Source organism: Gambusia affinis, linkage group LG12 (assembly GCF_019740435.1).
Source record: "Gambusia affinis linkage group LG12, SWU_Gaff_1.0, whole genome shotgun sequence".
NCBI lineage: Eukaryota > Metazoa > Chordata > Actinopteri > Cyprinodontiformes > Poeciliidae > Gambusia > Gambusia affinis.
Genome location: NC_057879.1, coordinates 3,113,707 through 3,126,319, shown reverse-complemented (window position 1 = coordinate 3,126,319; position 12,613 = coordinate 3,113,707). Strand labels below are relative to the sequence as shown.

At 39.0% G+C, this 12,613-nt stretch overlaps 3 protein-coding genes across 3 annotated transcripts; 1 reads left to right on the top strand and 2 right to left on the bottom strand.

Moving 5' to 3' along the window:
- Window positions 1-34: 34 nt before the first annotated feature.
- Window positions 35-3,167, top strand: sec22ba (SEC22 homolog B, vesicle trafficking protein a). The gene is made up of 5 exons (XM_044133111.1): window positions 35-213; window positions 1,025-1,134; window positions 1,220-1,380; window positions 2,481-2,627; window positions 2,708-3,167. The coding sequence occupies exons 1-5, from the start codon at window positions 139-141 to the stop codon at window positions 2,860-2,862; spliced, it is 648 nt and encodes a 215-aa protein (XP_043989046.1). The 5' UTR covers window positions 35-138; the 3' UTR covers window positions 2,863-3,167.
- Window positions 3,168-3,819: 652 nt separating this feature from the next.
- On the bottom strand, window positions 3,820-7,595 carry imp3 (IMP U3 small nucleolar ribonucleoprotein 3). The gene is made up of 7 exons (XM_044133112.1): window positions 7,328-7,595; window positions 6,046-6,153; window positions 5,476-5,550; window positions 5,323-5,402; window positions 5,160-5,211; window positions 4,989-5,061; window positions 3,820-4,457 (listed from the first exon to the last, which is right to left on the bottom strand). Exons 1-7 carry the CDS (start codon window positions 7,462-7,464, stop codon window positions 4,431-4,433), a joined length of 552 nt encoding a protein of 183 aa, XP_043989047.1. The 5' UTR covers window positions 7,465-7,595; the 3' UTR covers window positions 3,820-4,430.
- On the bottom strand, window positions 7,480-11,226 carry LOC122840591 (early endosome antigen 1-like). The gene is made up of 2 exons (XM_044133110.1): window positions 9,561-11,226; window positions 7,480-7,578 (listed from the first exon to the last, which is right to left on the bottom strand). The coding sequence occupies exons 1-2, from the start codon at window positions 10,878-10,880 to the stop codon at window positions 7,480-7,482; spliced, it is 1,419 nt and encodes a 472-aa protein (XP_043989045.1). The 5' UTR covers window positions 10,881-11,226.
- Window positions 11,227-12,613: the final 1,387 nt, after the last annotated feature.

Below are 12,613 nucleotides of genomic sequence, written 5' to 3'. Positions count from 1 at the left end.
AGTCGGACCTAATTCGAAGGTGCACCGAACCATTTCCGCCCTGAGCGTTCCAAGTGCACCGTCGCAGTAACCAGCAGAGAGAAGTTTCTTCGGTGTCTTGGCTGATCGAGCAGCCGCTGAGCGCCCACGCCTGTCGGCATGATCTTCCTGACGGTAATCGCTCGGCTGGCGGACGGTCTGCCGCTGGCTGCGTCCATCCAGGAAGATGAACAGGTTTGACTGAGGGCTAAATTGGGCTCCAATAGCTGCACACGAAGCTTCATTCAAAAGTTGGTTAAATGAATGCATGAAAGGACAAAAATATATACATATATAAATAACTCATGGCTGGTGTTCTTTTTGTTTTGCTGAAAGATTTAACATCTAAATTTAGTATAAAACAGATCACTGCCACCTCATGGTTTCGGCCTTTTAAGCTCACACCACGCCTGCTTTAAATTTTTAAAATGTTTTAAATGTGCACGGTATATCGGCATTAACTGTATAGGCGCTGATGTTAGTCTTTTTTTTTTTTTTTTTTTACCACACAAGTATTGATTTGATATTGATAACCAATGTTATTGCTATCTTGTGTGTGTATGTGTTATAGAAGTGGGGGCAGGGTTAGCTGTGTTATTTGATATTTGACTATTTTTGATAATGGCACAACATTTCATGTTTGGTTTTAGTTATGCCCTTGCCCTTATGGTACAGAATATAATTTTTTATTTAGTTTTTTATATATATTTTAATACTTTTATCTTAGTGTGAGTCTACATGAGTTGTTGAACATGAGCTGTTGAATCTGAATTTCCCCACTGTGACAGTAAAAGATGTTTCTATTCAATCTGTAAACAATGAGAAACAGCATTAGATAACTCAAGAGTTCAAGTTTAATGTGACAGAACTCATAGAGAACTTGGTCACATCGAGATGTGACCAATGGCGCAGGTTTCAAACAACCTGCGCCATTAGAGGCTGTTTTCACTGACTGCCTGGTTCTACAGCAAACAAACATGGATGTGCTTTGACTGTTTTCTGTCAGTCAGGAAGAGACCTCCAGCATTACCAGAGTCAGGCCAAACAGCTGCTGCGGAAACTCGACGCTCAGAGCCCGGACCGGTGCATGCTGGAGGCTGGGAACATGAACTTCTGGTCAGCTAAGATTTGTAGATTCAACCTGAAATCGAAGGCCTTTGAATTATTTTTAGGTTTGACTTTTTCTTCCCCCCCCTCCCAGTTACTTTATATCCCAGGGTGTTTGCTGCCTGTGTCTCTGTGATGCCTCATTCCCTAAAAAGGTGGCTTTTGGGTACCTAGAGGACCTCCAAAATGAATTCTGTGAGCAGTACGGAAAGAGAGTCCCTGAAGTGACGAGGCCATACTCCTTCATAGAGTTTGGTAAGGTTCTCTTTGGGTTTTCCCATTAGATCGGTTCCAGTGCTAAACCATAGCTGGTGCTTTCAGCAAGTTCTTTAAAAAAAAAAAAAACAGTTTGGTTTGTTCACTAACGAGGAGCTTCGTCGTCTCAGCCAGTAGATGTTTGATTTCATTTTGTATCTGGGGACTTTTCAAAAATGGAGTTAACTTGAGCTTTAGATGTTGTGACTCAAAACATTTTGATTGGTTGCTGGTTTTCCATGAGCTCTAGCTCTGGACTAAAGCTGTTCTTTCTTCAGAGCAAAGATAGCAGATATGTATCTGTGCCAGATTGAGTACTATGAAAGTTTGGACTGATATAGATTTTGCTACCATTTCGACACAGTGAAAGAACGACCACACCCCTGACATTGCTTCTCTGCTTCGGTTAACACACAATCTTATTCTACATCCCCATCACTTTAATAAAAATCTTCTAATCTGGAAAAAGTACAATGTCGAATTGCAGTGTTTCCGTTAAATCAGAAACGCTTTTAAACTCACAGGTGAATAAGTTTCATTAGAAATATTTCGCCACGCCATCATCCTCCAACTACTTCCTGTCGTCTTCTTCATGGTTTTCGCCGGTGGTAACATCTGGTTGTCGATTGTGTGACTTGTGCCATACAAATTTTTTTTTTTTTTCCATTGCAGTTTTGCGAGATAATCCAATTTTGATATGACCAAAACACCCACCTCATCCTAGCGCCAAAACGTAACTTTTTTTTTTTTCCAAAATTGGAGCGTTTCCTTTGTGCAAATTTATTGTCAAAATATGAAAATGTGCAGTTATTAGGGATGCTAGAAACACAAAGAACGCTTCCTAAATTTAGCAATTGATAAAGTCTACTTTAGTCTTCCTTTTGTACAAAAAAATCTTAAATTTGAAAAATGCAGACAAGCAATAGGTTAGCATTTATGCTAAACATCTGAAGGAACGGAATTTTCACAATATCTGATTAAAATCTAATCTTCATCGTCGGAGTGTTTTCTGAAATTGAAGAATTAAATCCCTTTTAGGTCCATTTTAGGACACATATGTAAAGAGCAGGGGGAAAAAAGTAACTTTTTTTATATTCTAGATACGTACATGCAGAAAACAAAGAAGTCATACGTTGACAGCAGGGCTCGGAGGAACCTGAGCAGCGTCAGCACGGAGCTGCAGGACATCCAGAGAATTATGGTGGCAAATATCGAGGAAGTCCTGCAGAGAGGAGAAGCTCTTTCTGGTAACCGGTTTGGAGTAAAACCTCAACCTTCTGACCAGCTGTCCGACTCCAGCTAACCCCGAATCTGCTCTCTTCATCAGCTTTGGACACCAAGGCCAGCAACCTGCGCAGCCAGGCCGAGAAGTACCGCAGCGACGCCAGGTTCCTCAACACCCGCTCCACCTACGCTAAAGTCGCTGCCGTGGTTTTGGTCTTTGTGACGCTCATCATCTATGTGCGCTTTTGGTGGCTTTGATGATTAAACAAAGACTTTTCCCTCTCTCTGTGGCGGAGGAAGACCTTTCTTCTCTGCTGTTGCTTTAGGTTTTGTATTCTGTGAAAGCAGAGCTGTCGGTGTTTAGTTGGACTTTTCTTTTGTACGGAGACAAATGTTCTACAGAGGGCCGTTGGGGTTGTTTACAGAGGCAAATGTTTGCACATTGGAGGTGGAGCTTCCCTGAGTTACACAACAGAAGAAGAAGGAACAGCTTCAGGATAATACGTTGACACTGTGAGGAAAACACTTTATATTGTTTTGAAAAAATAAAAGATTTAACAAACTGTCATGTATGGTGATATAATTTACAGTCTCTGTTTATGATAAAAAGCATGCACATTTTAAAGCAATAAAAAAAAAAAAAATACAACTCAAATCATAAAAGTACAAAATGCTCAAAATACAAAAACAGGTTCACGACTCGTGAAGTTTGGGCTGTTCAAACATCAAAAATAATCCAAATACTTGAAATTTTTCACAGTGAAGTGAATCCATAAAAAAGGTTTTACCTTCTTTAACCTGAATTACTAGAATAATCTTTCTAATAACTTTCTAGTTTACTTAGAGATACTAATAGAATACTTAATGTAGTCTATATGACCTAACTGCATGCTCAGAAATTGTTTATTTTTTTACAAGTGTTTTTTTTTTCATCCAATAAGTTAAGGGACAAAATTTAATTAGATTTAAATAAATTTATTAAAAACTACATCAAATCATCCTGAACAGTAACTTTCATTTGGAAACCAGTCAGTTACTGACTTCAATACCTAAACACATTCTTTTTATTACTGCACTTTATTCTGAAAATCAAACCCGGTTCAGTTCCTGGTTGGTCACATTCACAAAGTTCCTGTCAGAAAGTTTGTTGCTATTGAATCAGCATCTTTCAGAAAATACATTTACTTACTGATCCCAATAAACGCTTTATTGTGTATTTTTGAATTGTTATGAACAAGCAATAAAAACACAACCAAAATAAAGGACCTGGATTTTTACCATGAGGTGACAAACAGGTTAGAATAGTGTGATTTGAAGCAAAGAAATTAGCTGGAAGAATCAGATTTTTTTTTATATTTTCAAAAAAATCTCTGGAATTAAATTAATATCCTGAGGTATTTTAAACAGAGCTTCACCGATTGAGGATTTCTGGCTGATCACAGATCTTTTACCCCTTAACGATCACAAGGAAAGACACTTACATGTGAGTCAATGGGTCCATAAGGTCAACCTGATCTGCCGATTCAGATTTTGGCCGATATCAATTTAAAAAAAAAAATTATTCAGGTGCTCTGCAAGTATCGGCCGATGGCCCGAATTAAAGGAAATCAGGGCCCATTTACTGGTCCTAATGTTAAAGCCAGGACTCAGGAGTTTTACATTTAAAAACCGCTTCATGCTGAATGTGGCAGCATTCATCCTTCATATCCAGAAGGACTCTACAGTAAATCATGGCCAACGTTTTCCCACAAGTCCGTAAGTCTGTGCTGTTGGAGTTTAAAGCATTTCTCCTCTTCCGTTGTCTTTGCAGCACAGTTCATTCCCACTCATGCCATCAGATCAAAGTCGTCCCTCTGCAACAGAAACATTAATGTAAGTTATGATCCTACATTAAGACAACATGACAGAGATTTTCATAACTCGATAACCGAGGCTCTCGAAGCTGCGTTTCCATAACAAATGTGCGCAAATGTTTGTAGATATTCTGCTAATATCAAGAAAACACAATTTCAGTTTCCGTGAAACCAGAAATTCAATTAAAAGTCACACGTGAAAAAGTTTGTCATTAAGACATCAGGCGTCGCCATCATCCTACAACTACTTCCTGTCGTCTTCTTTGTCGTTTCCACCAGTAGTAACATCTGGTTGTGACTCGTGCGATGTTTTAAAAAAGAAAAAAAAGTCTCTCCATCGCAGCTTTGCAAAAATACATCTATTTCAATACGGCCAAAAAAACCACCTCATCTTAGCGTAGAAACATTTTTATAGAAAAATATGTTTTTTTCGGAATTGCCGTGTTTCCATTAAGCGAACGTTATGGTCAGTGGAAACACAGCAACAAAACACAGCTCCTCCATTCATTCATGGATGAATGAAAGTCTCACCTCATCATTATAATTCAGGACGTGCTGCTTGATCTTCGACAAGTCCACCCAGGTTACAAAATCTTCCATATTTCTAAAACAAAGACATAATTTCAGACAGTGCTGCTGATTGTATACACCAAAGCATCTTGTGGGGGATATCAGACGTTATAAACCAAGCTGGAAACCGACCTCGTGACGAGAAAAGCTGGATCTGTGACGATGTCCGGGCCGACACGAACATCTGTCAGCGTGTTTAGGAAAACGGCCAATCAGCCTCTATTGTTGGATGCAAAGAAACCTGCGTTCTCTCTGGGATAACAAACACCAGACGGACACACGGACTGAAGGATACGTCCTTGCTGGATGAACGTAATGGCCGTCTTCAGGTTCTGAGCCATGCGGAGGTTCAGCATGATGCTGGGCAGACGCCTCCTGCAGGTGAACGACCAGGCAGGATAAAACAGAGCTGCAACGCTGCGTCGGTTTGTGTTTGCGGAGATTTTACCTGCAGAAGGACGAGGCCGTGACCTTCTCTGTCAGCGACAGGTTCTGTCTGGTGGGGATCAGGCCGATGCTGTACCTGAGCAACCAGAGGAGCAGACAGTGTCGCATCAGGTTAACACGAGTCACTGAGGCTTCATGTGGAAAGGTCAGAGGGCAACAACAGATGTGATCAAAGTAAGGAATCGGGTAAACAGACCTGAACCTTTACTAAGGTAAAATCAAAGTGAATCAGAATATGGTTTTCCAAATGACATAAATTATATACAGCAACTGGAGATCATTTTAGTCATTCTAACTCCCCTGAAACAGGAAAGATTTAGTCTTACGTTTTGTCAGGATGGTGAGGAAAAAAGATCTATCTTTATATGTAAACATCTGATTTCAACTGTACATGTATAAATATATGTACATTAATGTGAATGTAAAAAAAAAAAAAAAAAGTTTAGTTCTTTGTGTTTTTGTTACATTTACTGATAAATGTCCTTTATTTTGGATTCGTTTGTGACTTTTTACTGGTTCTGGTTTGTTTCGATTCCGACCCAAACCGACCCAAGGGCCTCTGGTGACTCACAGCTTTTCCAGGAAGCGGTGTGTGCTCTGAGCTCTGAAGCCATCCTTCTCATCCAGGTCTCTGATCTTCTGCGCCAGTTCTCTGATGTTCCGACTCAGCTTGTTGTACCTGGAAGATAAAAAAAAAAAAAAAGACACAACCTACAATAAAACCAACCATTTCCTTCCTATATGCTGTTCTAACACACCTAATTCAGATGGAACACACATTACTCCTTAGTAACACCTTAACGTTCGATATCATGATGAGCGAGTCTGATTTGATTCTGCTTTTTGGGAATCTGGACAACACCCATTAGCTCTAGTTTAACATTTAAAATACTCTCACTTGGTAAACATGTATTACATTGTGTTTGGTGGTTTCTCATATAGTGCTGATGCTTTAAAGATCACAAACTGTAACTTGTTTCTGACTCTGCAGAGCATATAAGCACTTAGCTTGGACATTCTGACCACTTCTCACTCTGCTACTTTCTCCTGCTACTCTCCAGTTATCCGCCATCATCAGTTATGGATGCCATTACCTTTATGTTTTCTCTGCTTGGTGACATTTTCCAGGAGGATGATATATGTTGAACAATTTCTGTCAACATGTTCTGTCTCTCAGCAGATGATACACTCACCCCTGTCTTTTGCGGTTTAAGTTGAAAAAGAAGATACTGCTGCCACTGACTAACTAGTTGTAGTACTTATTTGTAGTTTGTCTATTTAGTTGAGCTTTTATCCTAGATGATAACAGTTACCGCTGCCATTAATTCTGTCAACGTTAGTCACCCTGAAAGTCTTCCTGTGAATTTTGTGCCTCTGTGTTTATAACCCCCAAGTTGGTTTCTTCTTGTAAAAACGGAAACATTTCTTTTCGCTGTCGCCGCATGCATTTTCACTATAAAGCAGGGCTGCAACGTTAATAGTTTAAATTGAATTTTACTGCACTGTGGTAAAAACTCGAATCTAATTGGAATACACTATATATAGTGTATTCAACCTGGAAAACTACCTTAACTAAGTGTTTTTATGAATTTCACGATAATATTCCATCTTTGTAGTAAAATTTAACTCGCATGCAAATTAGGGGTGTTTTGTTTGCTTGTTTTTTTTGTGTTTTTTTTTGGCAAATGAGCATATGTTGCAACTTTGGTTTTCGTTTGCTTCCGTCTTCGTGAATAACTCGTTTTTCCACATTTGAACCTTTTCGGCCTTTTCCATTCTCCTTCTCGTCTGACCAATCTGAACGCCGCAGAGTCCAGTCAAACCCCAAACATCTCATCACAGATTTTACTCACTTTGTATAGTCCTCGCGCTTCTCGATGTGATACTTCCGTAACACCTTCACCTCGTGCAGGTTGTTGTCCACCTCCCAGTTGATGAAGTCTACCTTCTTCAACAGCTTCTGCTCGTGATATTTTAATTTACGCACCATTTTATTTCTGTTACCTCAAAAACACTTCTCTCCGAGGAAAACCGGAAACACGTGCTCTTCTTCTTCGGAACCTCCGGAGAGATTTGAGGGCCGAATCTCACGGCACAGCACCACCTAGCGAGGATTAGACGTGACAAGTTTCGACACGATGCGCTCCGTCGGATCACACCCTCCAGAAATATTCAGTTATTAAAGCGCAAGCCTCACTTTTGCTTCTTTATATATATATATATATATATATATATATATATATATATATATATATATATATATATATATATATATATATATATATATATATATATATATATATATATATATATATATATATATATATATTAAAAAAGCATTTATCCAAAAGTCAGAATTTTAATAAATACATAGATTATTATATATGTGATGTATTTTAGAAATTATTGAAGCATTTAGACAATCAAAAGTTGGAATAAATGCTTACGTCCTTGTTTATCGAACATGCACATTTTATTATTAAACTGTCTATTTAATAAATTGATGAAAAATTGCTACGTTTTTATATTACCGTTTTAACATTAAATTGAAACAGTTCTTGTTCGGTTGTTTTGACACTTAATTATTTAATTAGGCATTTACGAAATGACTCTACCTTAAAAAATCAAACTGTTCTGTTCATTTAACCAAAGCACTTTGAATCGCTACGTTAGTGAAAATGTGCTATTCAAATAAACTTGCCTTGCCGTTTTAGTGTATCATTTTGCGGTTGTTAAGCAGAAAAAAACAAAAGGCAATCAAACTTTTTTTTTTGGCGTTTTTTGGATGGAACTAATTTGAATCCAGCTGGTTTCGTGGCCCCCTGTGCGTGGGTAGACGTTTGGCCAGCATAGGTTTCAAATCTGCACGACTAAAGGCTGAATTCATCTGATGCCCAAAGTCAGTGGCGCAAAAGGTGGCTATTCAGCGTATGCAACGCATAGGGGCGCTGCACTAGAGGGCCGCAAAAAACGATGAGGGAGATTTTTTTTCTAGTCAGCATTCTAAGTACAGCTGTTTGTGTATGAAATGATCAATAACAGAGGAACAGCACTGATTAGGCCGGTCAAAACATCTCTTCTCATTTACGTATATATATGTATATACATGTATATATATATATATATATATATATATATATATATATATATATATATATATATATATATATATATATATATATATATATATATATATATATATATATGTATATATATATATATCTATATATGTATATGTATGTATGTATATATATATATATATATATATATATATATATATATACATATATATATATATTTATATTTATTTGTATTAAATTTATATATTTATTCGTATTAAATTAAGGGCCATTATAAAGAGAAATTGGCTTTGTTCTCTCTTGTTTGTAAAACTGTCAGCAACCAATATAGATTTATTAGCAGAGAGAATATATATTATACATATCCAAACATCAGAATCTCAGCTTTAAGCCACATTTTATAGGATCCAATAATAACTAAATGTAGAGTTCACTGCCCCAACCAGACCCAATAAATGTTTGCGTCTTTAATATTTGCTATATTAAAGACCCATCATATCTTAATTAATTGAATAAGACTGTCTGGCATTCTCATGTAAGTTTTGGCTTAACTCTTAGCACTACAAAACAAAAGGCCGTCCATTGACTGTGGGTGCAACAGACACCAATTAACCTAATCACTTTTTTTCCCGAAGGTAGGACAAACCGGAGCACCCGGAGAAAACCTATGCATTTATTTTAAAGATTAATTTTGAAGTGTGTCCATTTAAAGAAGGTCTCCAACAGTTAGTGAACGAGAGACAAAGGTAAAATTAAAAAAGACCAATTAGCCTAATCACTTTTTTTCCCGAAGGTAGGAAAACCGGAGCACCCGGAGAAAACCTATGAATTTAGTTTTGTACCGGTTGGTACAAGCTTGTTATTGATGAGTAAATCTCATCATGGCGTTCTGCCTAGCTGCCAGCCATCTTTTCTCTGCTCAGCGGAGGGAACGCTTCCTGCCTGCCAATGATGATGACATTTCTGGCTTTCTTGTGCTAGGAGGCATTGGCTTTCGCTGATTTACCTTTTCTGTCGTTGGGAGCTTATCCTCTTTAAAATTTGGCACCAACTTTCCTTCACCGAGAGGCAAAGTTTGAAGTCGAACTGTCTTTCGGTCAATAGGTGGTAAAAATTTGACCTGTCTATCAGTTTTCATCTCAACTTTGCCTTCAGTTTTAGGTGTTTCCACATCAATGTCATTTTTGACCTGTGCCTCTTTGCTCTGTTTGGATTTCTTCAAATCCTCGCATTCTTTCTGCCAATCTTTGCATTTCTTCTGCAAATCGTCCTCTTTCTTCTTCTCTGTGTAGTATTTGGTTTTCCACTTCTCAATTTGTTCATTGAGTTTTTTTATGCGCTCTCGGTCCAGATCCCTGCTTTCAATCAGTGCCCCCACTTGACCGTTCAAGCTCTGAATTTCCCCCTGAAGTTTTCTCCACTCTGATTCTGGCCGGTCAAAACATCTCTTCTCATTTACGTTCATCGCTGCTACCTTTCGCTGTAAGGCTGAGAGCTCTGAGTTGCTCTCAGCCTGTTTCTTCAAGAGTCCTTTTATTTCAGATTCTTTTTTCTGTAGATGGTTCATTAATCCCTGCCGTCTCAATTTTTCTTCAGTTATTATAGGCTCATATAATTGTAGAGTTGCTTTGAACTCTTGCCTACTTTTAGCAATTAGTTCCTCTTTTCGAGGTTTTGGGAGTTTCTTTAGAATATTTTTCATCTCCTCTTCTCCCTTTTCCAGCTGTTTTTGTAGATCTTCTATTTTTCCTTCCAGACGTCTGCACCGTTCTTTGTGGTCTGAAGCCTCCTTCTTGAAAATACAGATATCATCATCTCTTTGGGAGAGCTCAAACTCGAGTCTCTTGACTTTGTCGTCACGCTTCTCGATTGTGTTTTGGTCTGCCGTGCTGCGAGACTCCACTGCGTCTGTTTGTATCAAAATACTCTCAACCTTCTGTTTTGACTGCCTCTCCAAGCTTTTGAAAGTGGTGTAAAGCTCCATGACTTTCAGGTGGTACTTTTGAATCTCAGACCTGAACTGATTCTTGTGGTTTCTCTGATTCTCAAGCTCTCTGTTTAACTGTGGGATTGTCCGTTTTTCCAACATTTTCTTTTGAAAGAGAGCCGAGTCTCGCTCTTCAGTCAGAGAAACAACATCCTGTTTCAGATGCTTGATTTCTTCCTGAGCTTCCGTCAATTGTTTCTCCAATTCATCCTCCCTTCTCAACATTGCACCAATGTCTTTCATTCTTTGTAGCCAGTCCAGAACTACAAAGGCCAATTCATCTTTAGACAATTGTCTAACTACGTCTTCGTTTAATGCATGAGGTGTTACTGTCGACATTTTGACTCTCCAACCGATGTATCACCAAAGCTACGAAAAAATGCAAAGTTAAATCCACCAAACTCCAAGCTGCTACTTGACTTCTGACTGTTTGATTCAGATGCTGGATATTCAAGGCTTCTGTCTCTTATGAGATCATCATGGACAGAGGCCTCGTCACTCATGACATCAAAACACTTTGACATCATCAGATGACATTAGTGGAATAATGTCATGTATGCTATGTTGCCAGGCAACAGCAAAGCCATGCTCACTTTCCACCATATTCCTGGGAAGCTTACTGTGTGTAACAGGTGGCACCATTAGGTGTCGCTCCCTCCACAGCCTGAGCCTCCATAAAAGGGAAGCTGGGAGGGTGGTGGCCAAGTGTCAATTTCCTGTGTGTGTGACCAGGTGTGTGTTGGGCCCACGCAGGTTTGGAGGAAAACTGTTTTAAATTAATCGTCTTAATAAGTTTAATAAGAGCCCCCTTAGTTATGTCTGCGGCAGCCTGATGGGACGTTTCCATACAGGGCTGCATTATTATTAACGTTCCGGTGGCAGCGTTACCTGGGCGTGTGGTTGTTTGACGCCGCCGGTTGGCTTATACATTTGTTTTTCTCAGCTGAATGCGTTAAATAAAATTTAATAACATTGTCATTCTCTATAAATGATGCCACATGCTGTTACAGTTAAACCATTTCTAGGCCCCCTGAGTGTCTGGAGGCCCCTGAATGGCCCCTACCAGCAGCTACTGAGTTTTCTTTGCCTTGATATTCCAGTCTTACAATTCTAGATCTCAGAGGTTTAACATCAAACTATTATATAGATTTAACCCCTTTGAGCTTTTTTGGATCTATAAATCAGTCTGCAGCCAAGTTGTTGTAGAGGTTAAATAGATATTATTAGGATTTAATTAGTAAAATGGCAGCAATTTTGCTTATTTCATAACTTCATAACCAGAGACTTTTTCTCCTCTGGTGTGTTTAACAGCCACAATCTCAGATCAACTCAGTCCTCCAGGACTGTCAGCAGCAGAAACAACAACTTTATACCTGTTGGGGAGAATATAGACTATATTTGCTCTGCATTTCCCCGCATGATGGCGATGATATAGTAGGATCCAATGAGATTCTTGATTAATATGAGTTGCTGCTATGTTGTTGTACTGAGTTTTTGTTCACGCCTCCAGAGGCAGCAGAGACTCTCGACAACTTTTATTACACTTCTTTTTATGTGTGTGTGTGTGTGTGTGTGTGTGTGTGTGTTTACGTTACTGTCTCTCTGTTTGTGTCCATCTAGTTTTGAATCAATAACTAGATTCAAAACTTGTGTCGCAACTCTGACGCAACGACACAACAGGCTCTTAAAAGCACGTGCGTCCCAGCGGAAGGGAACTCCCTGTCTGGACCCGCATGAGCAGATCCGCATCCCGATGAGGAAATGTAAGGTTTGGTTCAAGTCAACTCCGGCTGCTGCCCTGCTTCTGCCAACGACGTTGCTTCCACTACACGCGTCCACGTCACCATGGCACCAGCTGACCCAAAACAAGAGCTCTAATTCATTTGTCACACTGCAAAAGGAATGTTGATCATTTCCTGATTCATCTTTTACAGAGCGACCTGTTTGGCAGTCAAAGGCAGAAGCAAACTATTATGTTACTACCAGAGCCCTGCGTGTTACGTTTACAGAGACCGAATCTACTTTACATATGCTTTCAAAATGTCTGAAATGCAAATGAATTTCAAATCTAG

Coding starts and splice junctions, on each gene's coding strand:
- imp3 (XM_044133112.1), bottom strand. CDS start 7,464: ATGGTGCGTAAATTAAAATATCACGAGCAGAAGCTGTTGAAGAAGGTA. Junction 5,551..6,045: donor CACCGCTTCCTGGAAAAGCT/GTGAGTCACCAG, acceptor CTGGTTGCTCAG/GTACAGCATCGGCCTGATCC. Junction 4,458..4,988: donor TCCTGAATTATAATGATGAG/GTGAGACTTTCA, acceptor TTTCTGTTGCAG/AGGGACGACTTTGATCTGAT.
- sec22ba (XM_044133111.1), top strand. CDS start 139: ATGATCTTCCTGACGGTAATCGCTCGGCTGGCGGACGGTCTGCCGCTG. Junction 1,381..2,480: donor ATACTCCTTCATAGAGTTTG/GTAAGGTTCTCT, acceptor TTTATATTCTAG/ATACGTACATGCAGAAAACA. Junction 2,628..2,707: donor GAGAGGAGAAGCTCTTTCTG/GTAACCGGTTTG, acceptor TCTCTTCATCAG/CTTTGGACACCAAGGCCAGC.
- LOC122840591 (XM_044133110.1), bottom strand. CDS start 10,880: ATGTCGACAGTAACACCTCATGCATTAAACGAAGACGTAGTTAGACAA. Junction 7,579..9,560: donor AGCTCCCAACGACAGAAAAG/GTAAATCAGCGA, acceptor AATCCTCGCTAG/GTGGTGCTGTGCCGTGAGAT.